General features: G+C 47.7%; 1 protein-coding gene across 1 annotated transcript; it reads left to right on the forward strand.

Moving 5' to 3' along the window:
* The first annotated feature begins 1,354 nt into the window (after positions 1-1,354).
* Positions 1,355-14,904, forward strand: LOC134132866 (uncharacterized). Its single transcript, XM_062565514.1, is given in 8 exon segments — positions 1,355-1,661; positions 1,664-4,755; positions 11,649-11,962; positions 12,019-12,478; positions 12,720-13,155; positions 13,158-13,644; positions 13,890-14,162; positions 14,277-14,904. Coding segments are annotated over 8 exon segments (5,811 nt in total). The 5' UTR covers positions 1,355-1,540.
* Positions 14,905-20,595: the final 5,691 nt, after the last annotated feature.

The raw sequence follows: 20,595 nt of genomic DNA on the forward strand, positions 1-20,595 counted from the left end.
TCCTTCAGACTCAGTATGGCTGTGCAGACTCACCTATTGCTTTATTGCAGAATTTCCACTCTAGGAAACAGCAAGAAGGGGAGACATTGCGTGAGTATGCAAATGCGCTATTCTCGCTAATGGATATTGTTATACAACAATCTCCTGACGGGGTTGCACAGGCGGCTAGCCTCTTACGTGATCAATATGTGGAGTTTGTGTCAGATGGCAACCTTAGCCGTGCGCTAAAAGAACTTGTTCGCACTAACCCCGCCTATGATCTCCATGACATCCGTGATGCAGCCATCCGATGGGAGCGAGAAGGTAGACCGTGGGAAGGGAGGCCGAGAAGCTATTCCGTCCCGTCTGTTTATAGCATTCATCAGGGTGCTTCAGGTAGACCAGAGTGCATGGTTCCCCATGCTACTTTGAAGTCTGAGGTAGCTGAGCTGCGGGAAATGCTAAAAAGTCAGCAGGAGCAGTTTATGCAGTTTTCCAAAACATTGTTGGCCTTAAGCGCCCCTAAGCGCCCTCAGTTTCAATCTAGGGGTGCAGTCATCTGTAGGCGGTGTCAACTGCCAGGTCATTTCGCTAGGGACTGTGAGAATGAACGGGCAGCTCCCCAACCTGGACATTTCCATCGATCTGGACAGGATGGGCCAAGGTTCACGCAGCCACCGTCGGAAAACTGACACCCTCTGACGGACAGAGCCGCCAATCAGATGGGGTCATGCTAGGCTCGAATAGCATAGTTCAGGTCGACCCTGAATCAATCTCTAAGTTGGTACATCCATGCCCCCACGTTGTTGTCCATATAGCGGGGGTGGGGGTCCCCTGTCTGTTAGACACTGGATCAATGGTGTCCACTATAACTGAAAGCTTTTTTATTCAGCATTTCCAGTCGTGGGGTCAGGAGAGGCTGCAGTCATGCAGATGGTTGCAGCTCAGAGCGGCTAACCATCTAGACATCCCCTATGTTGGCTATTTAGAGCTAGACGTCACTGTGCTGGGCAAAGTGATTCCAAAACGTGGCATTCTCATTGTTAAAGACCCCCCGCAATCCTTACCCAAACCAGATCACCCAGGGGTCTTGGGAATGAACATTATTGGTCAGTGTTTTGAAGAACTGTTTGGTCAGCACGGACTGGGTATGTTCGACCTTCCCGCTATTAAGGGTGCGAATAGCACCTGGCACCAGGCCTTGCAGTACTGTCATCAAGTGCACCTCACACCACAGGCTGAGAAAGTAGGGGCAGTCAGAGTTAGGGGTAAGACCAGAGTATGTGTCCCGGCTGGCACCATGAAGCTAGTGGCAACCACTTGCTCCCAAGGAGCCTTTAATCCTCGCTGCTCGGTACTATTCCAACCCCCGGAGAATAGCAACCTCCCCGGTGGCTTATTGCTGGCACCAGCTATCGTAAAGGTCACACAAAGTACTGTGTACCTGCCATTCGTCAATGTAAGCACTGTTGATATATTTCTTCCCCCCCGCATTAGGGTGGGAGAAGTGTGCCAGGTAGAGATTGTGAGCCTACCTGCAGGTGTTACCGAAATTGAGGGGATGTCGGACCAAGGAGTTGTGGCAACGTCCTCGGTCCAAGCTGCTGGGGGGAGATCAGTACAGAATGCCATCGGGGACATCGACTTGTCCAGTCTACCCGCCCATGAACAAGGCAAGGTGAGGCCCTTTTGCATAAATACGAGTCAGTGTTCTCCGCATGTGAGGGTGACATAGGCTGTACAAACCTCATTGTTCATGACATACCTTTACTGGATAACACGCCCGTAAGGCAGCGTTATCGACGTATCCCGCCGTCGGACTATGAGGCAGTCAAAGCTCATATCCACCAGTTGCTGGAAAACCAGGTTATTAGGGAAAGTAGCAGCCCCTACGCCTCTCTGGTTGTCCTGGTGAAAAATAAAGATGGCAGCATACGTCTTTGTGTGGATTATCGCCAACTTAATGGCAAAACAAGGAAAGATGCTTTCCCTTTGCCCCGCATCGAAGAGTCGCTGGATGCCTTGTCGGGTGCCCGCTGGTTCAGTACCATGGATCTGGCCAGTGGGTACAATCAAGTTGCCGTGGCAGAGGCCGACAAGAACAAGACAGCTTTTTGTACGCCCTTTGGGTTGTTTGAATTTAACCGTATGCCCTTCGGTTTGTGTAATGCACCAGGCACTTTCCAACGCTTGATGGAACGAATGTTTGGGGCCCAACATTTTGAGTCATTACTTTTGTATTTGGACGATGTGGTGGTGTTTTCCTCTACCATAGAGGAGCATGTGAAACGCCTGGAGGCAGTACTGAGTCGGCTTCGCCAAGAAGGCCTGAAAGTCAAATTGGAGAAATGCAGCTTCTTTCAGCCCGAAGTGAAGTATCTGGGCCACGTTATTTCAAAGGATGGAGTGTCCACAGACCCAGAGCAAATCAGCGCAGTGGCTAATTGGGCCCCAACCAAACGCACATCGGAATTACGTTCCTTTTTGGGTTTCGCTAGTTATTATCGAAGGTTTGTCAATGGCTTTGCTACTCTTGCCGCCCCTCTGCACCGTCTAGTAGCTGAAATGACGGGATCCAAAAAGAAAAAACCATCCAGCCGCCCATTCAATGAGGTTTGGACAGACGAATGCGCAAAAAGCTTCCACGATCTGAGGGCAAGGTTGGTATCTGCGCCAGTGCTAAATTATGCTGACTTCTCCCTGCCCTTTATCCTGGAGGTCGATGCCAGCTACAGTGGTCTTGGAGCAGTGCTCTCGCAAGAACAGGGTGGTAAGGTGAGACCAGTGGCCTACGCTAGCAGAGGATTGAAGCCAACGGAACGAAACATGACAAATTACAGTTCCATGAAATTGGAGTTCCTGGCGCTCAAGTGGGCCATGACCGAGAAATTCAGGGAGTATCTCCTGGGTCAGAAGTGTGTGGTGTTTACAGATAATAATCCTTTAAGCTACCTATCCACGGCTAAGTTGGGTGCCCTCGAGCAGCGGTGGGCGGCTCAACTATCTGACTTTGATTTCACCATTAAGTACAGACCCGGCCGAGTCAATGGTAACGCAGACGGATTATCCCGGCAGTATCAAACGGATACGTCTGCCGAAGGATGTGGTGCCTTGATGCCGGGCAGTGCCATCCCCCAGATGATAGCACAACTCAGTACACAACCAAACATGGAGGTAACTCAATCAACCGTGTCAGCGTTCCCTACCCACTCTGTTGCAGATCTGGCTGCGTTACAGGAAGCCGACCCTACCATCAGTTGCTTCCTGGCTTTTTGGGACCGGAAACGGGGCCCGGATCAGCAGGAGAGGCAAACCCTCCCCAAACCGGTTTTGGAGATGCTTCGCCAATGGGAGAGGATGACCAAGGAGGAGGGAGTTTTGTATCGCTGTGTATCTAGATCCGATGGCGGGGAAGAAGGGCAACAGCTAGTATTACCTGCTAAACTAAAAGAGGAAGTATTGCATCAGTTACATCAGGGCCAAGGACACCAAGGTGTGGAACGAACAACTGACCTGGTGAGACAAAGATGCTACTGGCCAGGTATGATTAATGAAATTAAAGAGTATTGCCAGAACTGTGAACGATGTACATTGGCAAAAGCGGTCCAACCAAAAGTTCGTGCCTCCATGGGCCATTTATTGGCCTCCCGGCCGAACCAGATATTGGCCATTGACTTCACCCTGCTTGAACCTGCTAGAGATGGTAGAGAACATGTTCTGATTCTGACTGATGTGTTTTCTAAGTATACACAGGCCATCCCCACCAGAGACCAACGAGCACCTACGGTGGCCCGACTGCTAGTGCATGAGTGGTTCTACAGGTTTGGGGTTCCGTCTAGGATCCATTCCGACCAAGGGAGAAGTTTTGAAGCGGTACTCATCCAGCAACTATGTGAGTTGTACGGGGTCCAGAAAAGCAGGACCACGCCTTACAGGCCACAAGGAAATGGGCAGTGTGAACGTTTCAACCGCACGTTGCACAATCTGCTGCGTACGTTGCCAGTGGAGAAGAAGAGGGACTGGACGTTGTACCTCCCACAACTCACCTTTGCCTACAACACCACCACACACCAATCAACTGGTGAGTCACCGTATCTGCTGATGTTTGGTCAAGATCCACGGTTGCCGGTGGACTTCTTGTTGGGGAGAGTTAAAGACCCCGCTGCTGGTACGGTGGACGGCTGGCTCGGCGAACATCAGAGGCGACTGCGAACAGCTTACGCCGGGGCAAGACATCGGATGCAGGGGGCTGCACAACGGAGAGAGGAGAGACACAACCGAAGTGCTGATGAGGGGTTGGCCGTCGATCAGTTGGTGTATCTGAGGGACCACAGTGCGAGGGGAAGAAACAAGATTCAGGATCACTGGAACCCACGACCCTACAGAATTTTGAAGGCGCCCACAAATGGTGGGTCGGTATATACTGTGGCCCCCGTCGACAAACCCGACCAAACTAAGCAGGTGCATCGAACAATGATTAGATTGGTTCCCCGAAATGCTCATCGTGTTCCAACTCCCCGGGATGAGCAAAGCACGGTGGAAAATACCGAGGAAGAGGAAGAACCTGAAGAGGTTTGGATTTTGAGAGAGAGGCCCCTCGCCCCTGAAGGTGCCAACCCAGTGGGAGTGGAGCCTCCTTGCAGCATTGCTAGAACGGAGGAAGTGCAGTTTGGAGTGACTCCCAACCCACCAGTGCGATCACCAGGCCACCTTGCAGGGGAAGGGACAGGCCAGCCAAACCTCCCTCCAGAACCAGTGTGTCGACGGACAACCAGAGTAACAGCGGGCAAACATTCTAATCTCCATCGCTTGCCAGAGACAACCGTGAGTGGGCGGGGTTTGCCATAAAATAGGTACCTTTAGGCCATGGAGGCGAGCTTTACCCTCGGGACGAGGATAAAAGTGGTTGGGGTAGATTGTGACAGGTAGCACTGCGGGATAGACTGACGTCATCAGGGAGCGTCTTATTTAACTGGCAGGCGACACGCACTTCGTCCCAGCTGTCCCCCGGTTCCTTACCGTGAGCGAAAGGGAAATCGGTAGGTAGGTCGCTAACTTGCGGGTTTAGTGTTATTTCAGAAACGTCAGTTTACTAAATATGCTTGTAGGTTTGGCCGGCGGAGTGGAGTCCCTTTAAACTTCGTCGGGGGGGGGTGTCTGACGCCTCAGCCTTTCCAGGTAAAATGATCGTAGGACCACCGCAGGCAAACGATATTTATTTAACCGAATTTGCTTAATTTTCAGGTGTCGCACAGCTGCTGTTTTGCTCCAGGTTTTCTTTCACGGTTGCACAATAACGACCGAGTGTTGGTAACCGTGATTGTATTGCTATATTGTGTGCTTCCTCTGTCCCTTGAGTGAAGATCAATCCGGGTCCCTCGTGTCACATTAGCATAATCAGAAATACCATTGCTAGCTAGCAACCTAAGGAATGATTGCTAGTCTTATTGCTAACGGTAACAGAAACGATAAGGGTAACATCAATGATAACAAAAACGGTAACAGAAACTTCGGGCGGCCCGCGGACGAGTACCGAATACGGCCCACCAGCGATCCGTGCGGACATTTTGAGCGCGAGTATATGTGGCCAGCCGGCCGCCCGTTGACCGCTAGCAACAGTCCTCACAAGAAAAGTTTGGGGACCCCCTGATTTAAATTAGATTAAACTTTATTGTCATTGCACAGGGTACATGTACTGAGGCAACAAAATCCAGTTTAACATCCATCCAGAAGTGCAAAATAGCAAAAAGTGCAGAGTATGTGCATATGTGAAGTGTAATAGTGAATAAATAGATATGTACAGTAAGAAAGTGTGCAGCAGTCAAGCCAGGGTGGAGGGGGGAAGTAAAGTCACTGAGGGAGATGTGTGTGGGGAAAGGGGGGCAGAGTTCAGTTGAATGACAGCTGCAGGGATGAAGCTGTTCCTGAACCCGTTGGTCCGGGAACGGAGCACCCTGTAGCGCCTCCCAGAGGGGAGGAGGGCAAACAGTCTGTGGCTGGGGTGAGACCTGTCCTTCTCGATGCTGCGTGTCCTCCGCAGACAACTCTTGCTCTAGACAGCCTCAATGGTGGGGAGTGAGGAACCAGTGATGCGTTGGGCAGTTTTCACCACCCTCTGCAGTGATTTACGGTCCGCTGCAGAGCAGCTGCCATACCATACAGAGATGCAGTTTGTAAGGATGCTCTCTATGGTACAGCGGTAGAACTTCTCTAGAATCTGAGGAGACAGATGGGCCTTCTTCAGTCTCCTCAGGAAGAAGAGACGCTGGTGGGCTTTCTTTACCAGGGATGAGATGTTGAGGGTCCAAGAGAGGTCCTCAGAGATGTGGACACCCAGGAACTTGAAGCTGCCGACACGCTCAACCTCCGTCCCGTTGATATGGATGGGGATGTGTGTACCAGTTTTCTTCCGGAAGGCCACAATTAGCTCTTTGGTCTTCTTGGTGTTGAGGGCCATGTTGTTGTCGGCGCACCACACCGCCAGGTGCTGGACCTCCTCTCTGTAGGCCGACTCATCGTTGTCACTGATGAGGCCAATCACCGTTGTGTCGTCAGCAAACATGACAATGGTATTAGAACCGTGTACAGCTGTGGAGTCATAGGTGAAGAGGGAGTAGAGGAGAGGACTTAGCACACAGCCCTGTGGCACGCCGGTGTTCAGGATGAGTGTTGAGGAGGTGTGGTTCTCTACCCAAACACACTGGGATCTGTTGGATAGGAAGTCCAGTATCCAGTTACAGTGGGAAATATTGATAACCAGGTGACTGAGTTTTGTAATTAGTAATTAGTTTGTTATAAAACATTGTCTTACCTGAGAGGGACGCGCGAGCATCTTCCCGCTGTCGCTTCTTTTTTCTTTTTTATTCCCCCTACTCTTGATGCCTTTTCGAAGCCATTTCAAAGCTGTCTGCCACATTTGAGATTTGAGGCATAATCGAACAAACCACTGGGAGGTGGGGGGAGGGGGGCCCGCACAGTAGGTTCCCCTTTTCCTCGATTAATTTGGTCTAGGCCTATTACTTTTGTATTGCTTTTGCATATTAACATGCTTTAGACATATTTTATTTGTTATTTATACTAGTAGCCTACTGTGATGATTTTTCACGTCCCAGATTTTTTGATGCCCCCCAGGCACTTGGTGCCCTACGCGCAGTGCGTGATGTGCGGAGCGCCGGCTCTGTTTATTCATGAGGAAAACATTGTTTTATGGGATAAACTAAGTATGTTCATTTTCTGCAGTAATTTTGTGAGAGTGTGGCCTAGACTGCTCGCAAATTTCTGTGCATGCAAAGGCTAGCTAGCAAGCTAAAGACATAACTGATTTTCTCTGGCTGCTTTAGCCACTTGTCAGCAGTTAGGGCTGTTTATTACCAGTGCAATGCTATCGTCTTGCAACCCCCACCGCAATGTCCGTGCCACACCCCACAGTTATGGCCACGCCTCTTTGTAAGGCCTCGGCATTTTGCCAAAACCGTTGGTCCTTTCTCTTAACAAGTTCATAACACACGATTCCCGATGTGGCCCGACAATGGCAGACATTTTGAGACTGGTTGCAACGCTGTGGGAGGAGATTTGTGCCAAAGTTTTGTACGGAAGGAGAATAAAAGAGAAAAATAAGCCAGAGAGATTACAAGGAGTTTGCTCTGCTACCGCAGAGGCCACACTCATCAATATTGGCTACACAACTGGCTTGTTACAATGAAGATTGAATAAGTGTTGTTGGTGAGTGACCTTAAAGCAAACTGTGCGGAAACTTGAGCGGTTATGGCGTTCCACCAAATCAGAAGGATCTAGGCTAACTTGGCAAGACAGCGTTAAAACATATAAGAAGGCTCTCCGTAACGCAAGAGCATCTTATTACTCATCATTAATTGAGAAAAATAAAAACAACTCCATGTTTCTCTTCAGCACTGTAGCCAGACTGACAGAGAGTCACAGCGCTGTCGAGCCATGTATTCCTGTGGACCTCAGTAGTAACGACTTCATGAACTTCTTCAATAATACGATTCTGACTATCAAAGAGAAAATTGATGGTCTACTACCCCGAACCGCAGCCGACCCGTCCTCGGATGTAAGAACCTTGGACGCAGCCGTGGTCCCTGATACCTACTTGAATGGCTTCTCTTCCATCAACCTTGATCAAGTGACTTCTACAGTTTTGAAATACAACTCTTCCACTTGTCTCCTGGATCCGATTCCAACTAAGCTGCTTAAGGAAGTTTTTCCGTTAATTAGCACATCCCTACTGGATATTATGAATCTGTCTTTGTTGACAGGACATGTACCACAGTCCTTCAATGTAGCTGTAATTAAACCTCTTCTTAAGAAACCTACTCTAGCTCCAGAGGTGTTGGCTAACTAGAGACCCATCTCTAATCTTCCCTTCCTCGCTAAGATCCTTGAGAAATCTGTCAAATCAATTATGTGACTTTCTACAAAACAATGCTTTGTTCGAGGATTTCGAGTGCATCATAGCACAGAACCGGCACTGGTGAAAATTACAAATTATCTTCTACTTGCATCGGACCAAGGACTTGTCTCTTTTCTTGTCTTGCTGGACCTCAGTGCTGCATTTGACACCATCAATCACCGTATCCTGCTGCAGAGACTGGAACACTTGATTGGCATCAAAGGAACTGCACTCAGCTGGTTTAAATCTTATTTATCGGATCGATCCCAGTTTGTGTTTGTGAACAGTGAATCATTGAGGACAATGATTGTCGGTCACGGAGTCCCACAAGGTTCTGTGCTTGGACCGATTCTATTTACCCTGTACATGCTTCCTTTGGGCGACGTTATCAGAAAACACTGCATAAATTTCCATTGTTATGCAGACGATACTCAACTGTATCTATCGATCAAGCCAGAAGACACCAACCAGCTTGTTAGACTTCAGGATTGTCTTGGAAACATCAAAACGTGGATGACCTGCAACTTCCTGATGTTAAACTTGGAAAAAACAGAAGTTATCATGATAGGCCCAGAGCACCTTCGAAGTCAGCTGTCACATGATACAGTCTCTATGGATGGAATTGCTCTGGTATCCAACAGCACCGTCAGAAATCTTGGAGATATGTCCTTCAACTCTCATATAAAGACTTCAAGGACTGCCTTTTTTCATTTACGTAATATATCGAAAATCAGGAACTTCCTGTCTCAAAGTGATGCAGAAAAACTAGTTCATGCATTTGTTACTTCTAGACTGGATTACTGTAATTCTTTGTTATCATGCTGCTCTTGTAAATCGCTTAAACGTCTCCAGTTGATTCAGAATGCTGCTGCACGTGTATTAATTAGTAAGAAATGGGATCATATAACTCCTGTATTAACTTCTCTGCACTGGCTTCCTGTTAAATCAAGAATAGAATTTAAGGTACTTCTCCTCACCTACAAGGCACTTGCTGGTGAGGCACCGTCTTATCTTAAAGAGCTTGTTACACCGTATTGCCCTACAAGGCATCTGCGCTCCGTAGATGCTGGGCTACTTGTGGTTCCTAGAGTTTTAAAAAGTAGGATGGGGGCAGTTATCGAGCTCCTCTTTTGTGGAACCAGCTTCCACTTTCAGTCCGGGGGGCAGACTCGGTCAGTTCATTTAAGATAAAGCTTAAAACATTCCTCTTTGATATTGCTTATAGTTAGGGCTGGCTCAGGTTAGCCTGGACCAGAACTTAGTTAAGCTGCTCTAGGCTTAGACTGCCGGGGGACTTCTTAGGACACACCGAGCCCCTTTCTCACACTCATTCTCACCCTCCACAATAATCCATGTTTTATTTATTTACATCATTAATTCAGCTTTTTTCCGGGAGTTCTTTGTCCTTTCTAGCCTAGCAGGTCTCCGTGGATCGTAGTTTCGTGCGGACCCTGGTTCTGACTCCTGGCATGGCTCTGCTGACACCTGCTGCTGCCATCATCATTACTTTAAATATGATTCACATTACTGTCATCATAAACCAACATCTTTCTGCTCTCCCACCCCACAGAGGCCTCTATGGATGGTGGTTCGATCTGATGGTGGTTGTTCCTGCAGTGGTCCTGCCGTACACTTTTTCTGCTACTTGCAATTACTTGTATCATCTCTGTTAGTAGACTTGAATGTATTGTACATCCTTTACATGGTTGATTCTGTACACATGACATCCATTGCAGTCTGTCCATCCCGAGAGAGGAATCCCTCCTCTGACGTTCTCCCTAAGGTTTCTTCCCTTTTTTCCACATTGAAGGGTTTTTTCATATGCCGATGTGAGGGTTTCGGGACAGAGGATGTTGCATGTGTACAGACTGTAAAGCCCTCTGAGGCAAATTTGTAATTTGCGATTTTGGGCTATACAAAATAAAATGAATTGGAATAAGTGAATGTTGACTTGGTTTTCCTCATGAGACATTCACACAACAGCTGTTTTTGTCACGGTTTGGGTTGTCTTCCGGTTTTATTTTGTAGTCTCATGTCTCTTGTGTCCCTTGGGTAACTTCACTTCCTGCCTTGTCCTGTCTTCCCCTGTGATTGTCTGCAGTGTCCATGATTGTTTCCACATGTGTCTAATCACCAGCACCTCCCTTGTGTATTTAAGCCCTGTGTCTTGTGTCCCTTGTCGCGTCATTGTTACGTTTTGTTGGTGAGTGACCTTGTCCGTGGTGTCATTTTTGTCACCTTTTTTGGACTTATTAAAGAACACCTTCGTTTTGGAACTCCTGCACCAGCCCTGTGACACTTTTGGTTTAGACTATGCTTCTTTGCAGCCTCCAATTCCTAAGATGACTTTCTCACTCCTTGCACTCAAATAATTGGATCAAATAATTAAAAATAGTGTGTTTACATTGGATGTTGCGGTATGTATCTTTTATGGATATTGAAGAAAGCCTTGTACCTCGGCCCAGAGTGGCAATGACCAAGTGCTTTACGAGTTAGGAGTGAGACTGGGTTTTCTATGGAACATTAAATTGACGCAAGGTATTTCTGTTTTAATCTTGTGTTAGCTATCAATTTTTAGCAGTTTAACATCCTATTTTTTTTAGAACATGAGATGATCGATATTGTGCTGATGATTTTGTACTCTACCTGGAAAGTGGAAGCTAACTAGCTTATGCTGCCAAAGATTACCGCCCAATGTCACTCTTCATTTAGTCATCCGCATACCTTTCACACTATGTGCATCTTGGTATGTGACAGAGCTCACATTAGTGGTGTCACACCGCGGTGAAATTGTCTGTTGTCTTGTCATTTACGGTTTTATTTTGAAATAATAACTTCTCGTTTCAGGTCACTTACCCTTCCTCATGTGTCACCAGTCTGATTGTCTTCCCTGATTCCTGATTGAGTCCACCTGTTCCCCATTCCCCTCCATGTGTATTAATAGTCTGCGTCTCCCTTTGTCCTGTGCCAGTGTGTTAGTCTTTTCCCATGGTTTCTCCCAGGTTCTGCCACGCCACGCAGGTTTTTTGGTTTTGCTACAGTTTTGTATGCTGATGTTAGATGTAACGTTGATTTTTTTATAGTTCTCAGTTTTTTCCCCGGAAGGAGTGATTTTGTTTTTTGAGACGTTGCCTCCGTCCATAGAGTGCGGTTGTTATTTTGATCAATTTAAAAGCCCTTTTGTTTTGCACCAATAAAGACCCCCTTCCCTACCTGATAACCCTGCGCCTGCTTCCTCTTTTTCTCCTGGGCATGACAGTACACACTGGCCAGTATGGAAGCAGCAGTGAAGGACCTTCTCGCGCAGGCCCTAGCCTCTCAGGGGGAGCGCCTCTTCCAGCAGGAAGAGCAGATGACTTCACTGAGCCAGGGACTCAGAGGCCTGGCCCGTTGTCAGGAGGACTTCAAGGCTGCCGTTTTTGACCAGATAGGGGGTCTCGCGGGTCAGCTTCAGCAGCTTCTCAGAAGTTCTGAGAGGAGGGACCCGGCACCTCCTGCACCTGAACCTTCACCTACGCAGGAGCTGGGGTCCGGTGGCACCTCCCGAGCGATATACGGGAGACCATGGACAATGTAAGGCATTTCTCATAGACTGTGGAATCCGTCTGTGATTACGCCATTCGCTTCAGGACTTTGGCGGTGCAGAGCGGCTGGAATACCACGGCACTTTATGACGTTTTTCTTAAAGGATTGGCTGCGCCCATCCAAGAGCGATTGCTGCCTCTGGACCTTCCTCCAGACCTGGACTCCCTCATCGCCCTCGCTATCCGAACGGATAATCGTCTACTGGAATTTAGGGCTCTCCAGGGACTACGCCTGGAAGCTCCACATCGCCCACAGCACTACCCCGCCTCCCCCGGGTGGGCTCCCGGCCGGGCGCCACCAGATCAGTGCCGGTCTTCCTCCCCGGCTGGCGGAGACGAACCTATGCAACTGGGTGGTGCTCGGCAGCGCCGATTGAGGGAAGGTCGGTGTTTCTACTGTGGGGAGCTCGGCCACCTGGTAGCCGCATGTACGGCCAAGACGCCGTGGTTAGGCAACCGACCCACGGCTCCAGGCTCTTCGACACGGGTTTTGACCTCCATTAAGGTACAACACCACAGTCATGACATTGGATGTTTTAATTGACTCGGGGGCTGACGAGAGCTTAATGGACTGGGGACTAGCAAACAAACTGGGGTTAAGAACCAAGACTCTCTCACGTCCCATCAGGGCTAGTGCTTTAAGTGGGGAAACATTATTCACCATCACACATGTCACTGAGCCTGCTGTACTTTCCATAGACAATCACCCGCTTCCCTTGATGACCTCTGTTTTTGCTCAGCTCTAGCAGGCCATAGTCTTCACAAAGCTGGACTTTCGCAATGCGTACCATCTGGTCCGAATCAGAGAGGGAGGCGAGTGGAAGACTGGGTTCAATACACCGAGCGGGCATTATGAATACTTAGTCATGCCTTTCGGCCTCACCAATGCTCCTGCCGTATTCCAAGCCATGATTAACGATGTCCTCAGAGATTTTCTGGACCACTTTGTTTATGTTTACCTTGACGACATTTTAATCTACTCACCAGATCTAGACACACACAAACTCCATGTACACCAAGTCCTTGAACGTCTTCTCTGCAATCACCTGTATGTGAAAGCAGAGAAGAGTGAGTTTCATGCCGACACCATCTTCTTCCTGGGTTTTATCGTAGCCCCTGGAAGAGTCCAGATGGATCCGTCTAAAGTAAGCGCTGTGGCTGAGTGGCCTACACCGATAGCCGCAAGAAGGTTCAGCAATTCCTGGGGTTTGCTAACTTTTACAGGCGGTTTATCAGAGGCTTCAGCGCAATAGCTGGTCCCCTTCACGCCCTGACATCCCCCCAGGTGCGGTTCAACTGGTCCCCAGACGCAAAGGAGGCGTTTCAGAACCTCAAGCGTCGCTTCACCTCGGCGCCCATCCTTACTCTGCCAGACCCACAGCGCCAGTTCGTGGTGGAGGTTGACGCTTCCAATGAGTGGATCGGGGCCGTCTTATCGCAATGGTCAGCGGCCGATGGCAAGATGCACCCCTGCGCCTTCTTGTCCCGGCGACTAAGCTCTGCACAGCGGAATTACGACGTGGGCAACCGGGAGCTGCTAGCGGTCAAGGTGGCCTTGGAGGAGTGGAGACATTGGCTGGAGGGGGCACAACATCCGTTTATCGTGTGGACAGACCATAGGAACCTTGAGTACATCAAGCAAGCGAAGAGACTAAATTCACGCCAGGCCAGGTGGGCATTGTTTTTCAACCCCTTTTGCTTCACCTTGTCTTACATGCCGGGGTCCCGGAATGTTAAACCAGATGCCCTGTCATGCATCTACAACCCGGAACCAGTGGCCAAAAAACCAGAACCCATCCATCCACGGAACTGTGTGGTTGGAACAGTTTCCTGGCCGATAGAACAAGAGGTGAAGCGCGCGAATGCGGGGGCGCCCCCACCTCGTGGGTGCCCAGGGCATTGTTTGTTCGTTCCAGTGGAATTACGCCCAAACGTGATTCGGTGGGCCCACGTCTCGCTGCTCACCTGTCATCCAGGAGTCCGGAGCACAATGTTCGCCATATCTCACCGGTTCTGGTGGCCATCCATGGAATCAGGGGTCCGGGAATACTTCGAGGCATGTCCGGTCTGTGCTCGGAACAAAACGGCCTCCGGGGCACGCATGGGACTGCTGCAACCCCTACCCATTCCATCCAGGCCGTGGTCGAACATTTCGATGGACTTCATCACGGGGCTTCCGGCTTCAAAAGGTAACACCACGATTTTAACCGTGGTGGATCGCTTTTCCAAAATGACACATTACATTGCCTTGCCTAAGCTACCTTCAGCTAAACACATCTTTTAGAATTCACGGATTTCCCAAGGACATCGTGTCAGACCGGTTCATCTCAGTTCTGTCAGCTCATCGGTGCCACAGCCAGCCTTACTTCAGGTTACCACCCAGAGGCCAACGGCCTGACCGAACGTCTCAACCAACAGCTGGAGACAAACCTCCGATGCCTGGTGTCACAAAACCCGACGGCGTGGAGCTCCTATCTGGCCTGGGCGGAATATGCCCACAACACTCTGCCCACCTCTGCCACAGGTCTCTCACCCTTCAAGTGTGTTTACGGTTACGAGGCCCCTGTATTTTTTGACTCTGAGCAGGATGTGGCAGTCCCCTCCGCCCATGCCCTGGTTCGTCCCTGTCACCGCATCTGGGCCGCCGCCCGTCAAATGCTCATCAGACAGGGGGACAGAGTAAAGAAGGCAGCCGACCGAAAACGCCGTCCCGCACCAGAATACAAACCGGGACAACGGGTTTGGTTATCAGCCAAGGATCTGCACCTCAAAGAAACTAGCATAGTGGTTCGTTGGTCCCTTCCCCATTTCCAAAGTAATTGGCCCAGCTGCCGTCCGTCTCCGTTTGCCCAGGTCAATTCGGGCGTACCCCACATTCCACGTCAGTCAGGTCAAACCCACCAAGGAAAGCCCCATGGCCCCTATCGCTGAGCCCCCGCCGCCACTGGAAGCAGCCGACGGAGGCTTACTTTATAAAGTCAAGAGACTATTGGCCGTACGCAATAGAGGCTGGGGTAAACAGTATTTAGTGGACTGGGAGGGATACGGTCCTGAGCACAGACAGTGGGTCCCTCGGCGCCACATAGATGACCCTTCACTTATTCAGGACTTTTACAGAGACCACCCTGAGCTACCTGGACCGTCAGGTGTCGGTCCTAGAGGGGGGGGTTCTGTCACACCTCGGTGAAATTGTCTGTTGTTGTCTTGTCATTTACGGTTTTATTTTGAAATAATAACTCCTCGTTTCAGGTCACTTACCCTTCCTCATGTGTCACCAGTCTGATTATCTTCCCTGATTCCTGATTGTGTCCACCTGTTCCCCATTCCCCTCCATGTGTATTAATAGTCTGCGTCTCCCTTTGTCCTGTGCCAGTGTGTTCGTCTTTTCTCATGGTTTCTCCCAGGTTCTGCCACGCCACAGGTTTCTTTTGCCTTCACCGCCACGCAGGTTTTGCTACAGTTTTGTATGCTGATGTTAGATGTAACGTTGATTTTTTTATAGTTCTCAGTTTTTTCCGACGTTGCCTCCGTCCATAGAGTGATTTAGTTTTTTTTGACGTTGCCTCCGTCTATAGAGCGCATTTGTTATTTTGATAAGATTAAGGACCTTTTTGTTTTTTCTCCGGAAGGATTGATTTTGTTTTTTGAGACGTTCATAGAGTGCGGTTGTTATTTTGATCAATTTTAAAGCCCTTTTGTTTTTCACCAATAAAGACCCCCTTCCCTACCTGATAACCCTGCGCCTGCTTCCTCTTTTTCTCCTGGGCATGACAAGTGGATTGCTAATGGCAAATTACCAACCTGTATGACTCCACAGTAATATCAAGAAATCACAGAAAGAACTTTGTTACATCTGAACCAATACTTTGAAATTCAAACTGCGAGGATCATTGACATGGATAGGACCCTAGAGTTGGCGCAACATCTGCATTTTATTTACTAGAAATACATGCTTTTTACATCTTTCCCCAAATGGATTAACATTTTATTACTGCCACAGAAAGTCTTAGTAAAAAAATTAGTTTCACTTAGTCTGTGTGGTAAATGGAGAAAGACCTGCAAAACCATCACAGTGATCCCTTAATCCTGGTCTATCAACTGCATACCTGCAACGACCAAGCACAGAAGTTCCTCACCTCACCCACCCACATGCAGCCATCCGCCCAGAAACAATAAAAAGAAACTGCTCTGTTCCTGCTGATATCTGGACCATCCAAAAGAACGTTTCAGAGCTGCCTAGTGCTTGTAACGGGCAGCTCTGTGAGCAGGCAGCAGTGATTAAAATGACATCAGCACCATGGAAACCGAGTACCGTGTCATTCCCTCAAGGAAAATCACAGCCCTATTTACAGCCGTATTTCACCCCAGATAATTCAACATGAATTTTAGTGCCGCAATTAAGACGTGAAATGTGTTCGACTGAGGGACAAAGGAGGGCCAGCCAAAGCTGCTCAACCTTTATAGATAAATACACTACAAGATAGACAATATGCTATTGCTTATGCTGTAGACATCATAATCAGTATACTACCATGACTGAATAGAAAATTCAATTCGTAATTCAAAATGTAATTGCAAGTAGCAGAACAAGTGTACGGATCCTACACTGCAGGGACAACCACCATCCACAGAGGCTTCTGTGGTTAGGGAGAGCAGAAAGATGTTGGTTTATGATGACAGTAATATGAATCATATTTAAAGTCATGATGATGGCAGCAGCAGGTGTCAGCAGAGCCATGCCAGGAGTCAGAACCAGGGTCCGCACTGAACCACGATCCACGGAGACCTGCTAGGCGAGAAAACACAAAGAACTCCCGGAAATAAGCTGAATTAATGATGTAAATAAATAAAACATGGATTATTGTGGAGGGTGAGAGTGAGTGTGAGAAAGGGGCTCGGTGTGTCCTAAGAAGTCCCCCGGCAGTCTAAGCCTAGAGCAGCTTAACTAAGTTCTGGTACAGGCTAACCTGAGCCAGCCCTAACTATAAGCAATATCAAAGAGGAACGTTTTAAGCTTTATCTTAAATGAGCTGACCGAGTCTGCCACCCGGACTGAAAGTGGAAGCTGGTTCCACAAAAGTAAACAATATATGGAAAAAAAATGTAGTTTTCGAACAAACTCTTAGACGAGTCATCTCTTAAACCAGTGGTTCTCAACTTGTCTGGCTCCGGGACCCACTTTAACACATTCATGACGAGCCGCGACCCAATTCGATCGGTCAACTGGGGGGGGGGGGGGGGGGGGGGGGGGAGTTGCGCTAGCGGTGTCGACGGAGGGGGGGGGGGGGGGGGGCGTGCTTCCGCGTTCTAATTGCCGCGCTTACTGAACATGGACGGACGAGCCGGAAAAACACCGACACTCCGCTGAATTAGAGAAAGTCCCTTCAAAATAAAATCCCAGGATGAATTTTTTTTTTTTCCATGCAATGGCCCGCGACCCACTACAAACGGGTCCGCGACCCACTAGTGGGTCGGGACCCCACCAGTTGAGAAACACTGTCTTAAACTACAGTGAAAAATATTAAAATTTCTTCAACGTTTACTGACAAATTACAGACATGATTAGACGGAAACAAACTGAATTGATTATGTCAGATGTTAAACCAACACTGATGCTGTTCCCTTTGACCATTTTGATGTTGAAAAAGCATGCACAATAGCTTCACGTCAAAATCTAGACTTTAAATAGGAATTCAGATTAGTACATTGTATTACAGTAGGTATTACTGAAGCATTGCTAGATTCTAACTAAAAATTATTTAGCATTTGCTCTGTTTCAGAGCAGCTTTTCTTAACAAATTGATCCATATTAGTTTTGCATTACGTTGCATACTGTGTATCTGGAGTACATCTTAATTTGTATGATTGGTTTTTAGACTGAACCCAATTAGACTGCCGAAATGTTAATGCAGTCAGCCCAAACAGAATAAATATCAGTGGTAAAGAAGTTAGCTACAGCCATCTTGCATCGTACAAACAGCCTTGTTGTGTGTGTGATACATTCTATACTGTTACTTCACTTAGACCAAGGAATCCCATCTCTACATGTAATTTGACATCCAAACCTTTTACTGTTTTTTGTACTATCTGGACCTTGAGTCTGAAATAAAGAGTTGACTGACAATATAAAACACTTTTGTCATCGGATCTCCTGCTTAACAGGACATTTATGTCTGCTCAAACGCCACCAGTGATTTGTGATTTTCAAGGGCAAGAGAGAATGGGACTTGCCTGAGCTATCCTGAAGCATCTGTTCATCTGCTCTCTGGCTTTCCCAGGTGCAATGCAACTATACCATGTGTTGTGGAAACAACCGTTTGCCATAGTCCATTGCAGCACCAAGCGTCAGAGCTCAAATTACATTACATGTCATTTAGCTGACGCTTTTATCCAAAGCGACTTACATTGCATTATAAATCACGCGTTACATTTTTCCTGGGGACAATTGGGGATTATGTGTCTTGCTGAGGGACACTTTGACATGGCATATGGGGCAGCCCGGGATTTGAACCGCCAACCATGTGGCTCCCAGTGTACCACGCCACCATCGCCCATGCTCAACCTCCCAGGTCATAGGCGTCTGCCAACACTCCTATTCCTATTATCATTTTGTTTTACCAAGTGCAATCAACAAACTGCGTATTTTTCTTGACCAATTACTCTCCCTCCAACATTTTCTATCAGAACGCTTTGTGACGGCAGGCAAGTTGAATCGGTAAACACCTGAGGTGTATCTCGCTCAGAGATGGAGGTAGACTTATTATAATTATGTTACTGCACAATACTCATCATCCCATCCGTCAATTAGGTTTCGAGGTGTACATGATTTCTCCCTGATTACATTTGTTTTTAAGGCTCCACAAATATGTTTGTAATCACAATATGCAAACAATCAAACAGGACGTTCACCCAGGGGACCGGTATCTGCGCCGAAAGATAATCAAGATGTTTTGTTTCAATCCACAACGTAGAACACATATGTTTCCACTAACAGTAATCAAGAATGCAGTTTAGTTGTGTGGAGGTTATTCTTAAAAAGGCAGGGTTGCAGATAGCATTTTCATCCTGCTGTTTGATCTATGAAATGCATACAGCATTGTGACTCTTTCAAGCTTAATGTTACGAAATAAAGCAATTATGTCAGTGGACAAAAAGATGGTTCGTATATTGATACAGTGTAGCTGACTGATTTCTCGGTCTATGTGCAGTCACGGCTGGGATTTTATCTTTCTTCTGAGTCCCACAGAGATGTAGCCACATAGATTGACCAGACTTCACTTTAGAGCCTGTTACAAGCTGATAGCCTCCGGGAGAAAACCTGACATAGAGTACAGAAAGGGAAGCAGGAAAGTAGTTTCATAAAAACTAGATCATATCAGTCCTATTTGGCTTTTGCATGGCAATTTAAAAATGAAAAAGCAGCAATTACGTTTGCTGTTTGAGACGCTTATCACGCTGCAATTACACACTCTCTAAAGCCATTCCGTGAACAACAGCCCAGGAAATCAAGTGAAACACTAGCTGTAGTACTGGCTTTCTGATCTACCTTGATGGTGTAGAAAGCACAGTGATTATTTTTGAGGAGAGAAGCATGAAAGTCAATGAAATATCAATTTGAAGGTCACAACCTTTTGTTGATCTGAGCAGATGGACTGGTTTGTGATCTGAACCTTTCAGATGGAGGGTCGGTGGGTGTGACTGATGCTACAGTGCATATCTAAACGAGTGGAATACAAAGACAGAACGTTTTCTTCATTTGAAAACAACTGGAACAAAAGAATCACACTAGCCCAACGGAGCCTCTCTGGAATTATGTTGACACTGACACTGCAACAATAATTTGCCTGGCATAATGCTCATCCAGTCTATGTGTTCTGTGCACCTGCATAAGGCGTATGACTGGGTACCCCAAGAGATAGGGTGGGAGCTGCTCCATCATGGTGTGTATAGATACCGAACTAGTCAGTTTTCTAAACAGCACTGTTCACAGGGATGTCGAAAGTGAGGGGGACCTCGTCCATGTTGGTGATGTGGTCTGGCGGGATCTTCTTTTCAGCAATCTTGTTCTTGCAGTATGTGCGGAAGATGGCCAGCCTTTCTTCGTAATCCTTTGACAGTTGCTGCAAGATGGTAGTTCTCGTGCGGATGGAGAGATAATGGCTTTTCATAAAACGGAAGCACCAAGGACCTCCTTGAAAGTCATCAATCTTCAAGTCACGTCCTATCGCTGTTACCTTGAGTCGGATGGAGACGTTTCTACCTGCAGTTCTCTGTCCAATAACCCAATTTTTGTCTTTAACTATGGCCATCTCGCTTTGTTCCCTCGGAAAACTCTGCTTGGTCTTCTTTACTTGGCGCAGTTCATCTTCTTGCTTTCTCCCCTTCCCTACCATTGATTCATTAATGTTGAATTCTTTCGCAGCTGCTCTATTGCCATGTTCTATTGCGGGACTGATAGCCTTGAGTTTGAAATCAGCTTCATAAGCATGCCTCTTAACAGGTGCAATTTTTGGGATCCTTAAACACACAGATGTACCTTAATATTACACAGCACGTACTATTAAAAAAAGTAGCCCGGGTAAACGTACTGTGTACTGTTCTGATTGGTTTATTGTTGCCAGC

This window comes from Pungitius pungitius, chromosome 11 (assembly GCF_949316345.1).
Source record: "Pungitius pungitius chromosome 11, fPunPun2.1, whole genome shotgun sequence".
In the NCBI taxonomy this organism is placed as follows: domain Eukaryota; kingdom Metazoa; phylum Chordata; class Actinopteri; order Perciformes; family Gasterosteidae; genus Pungitius; species Pungitius pungitius.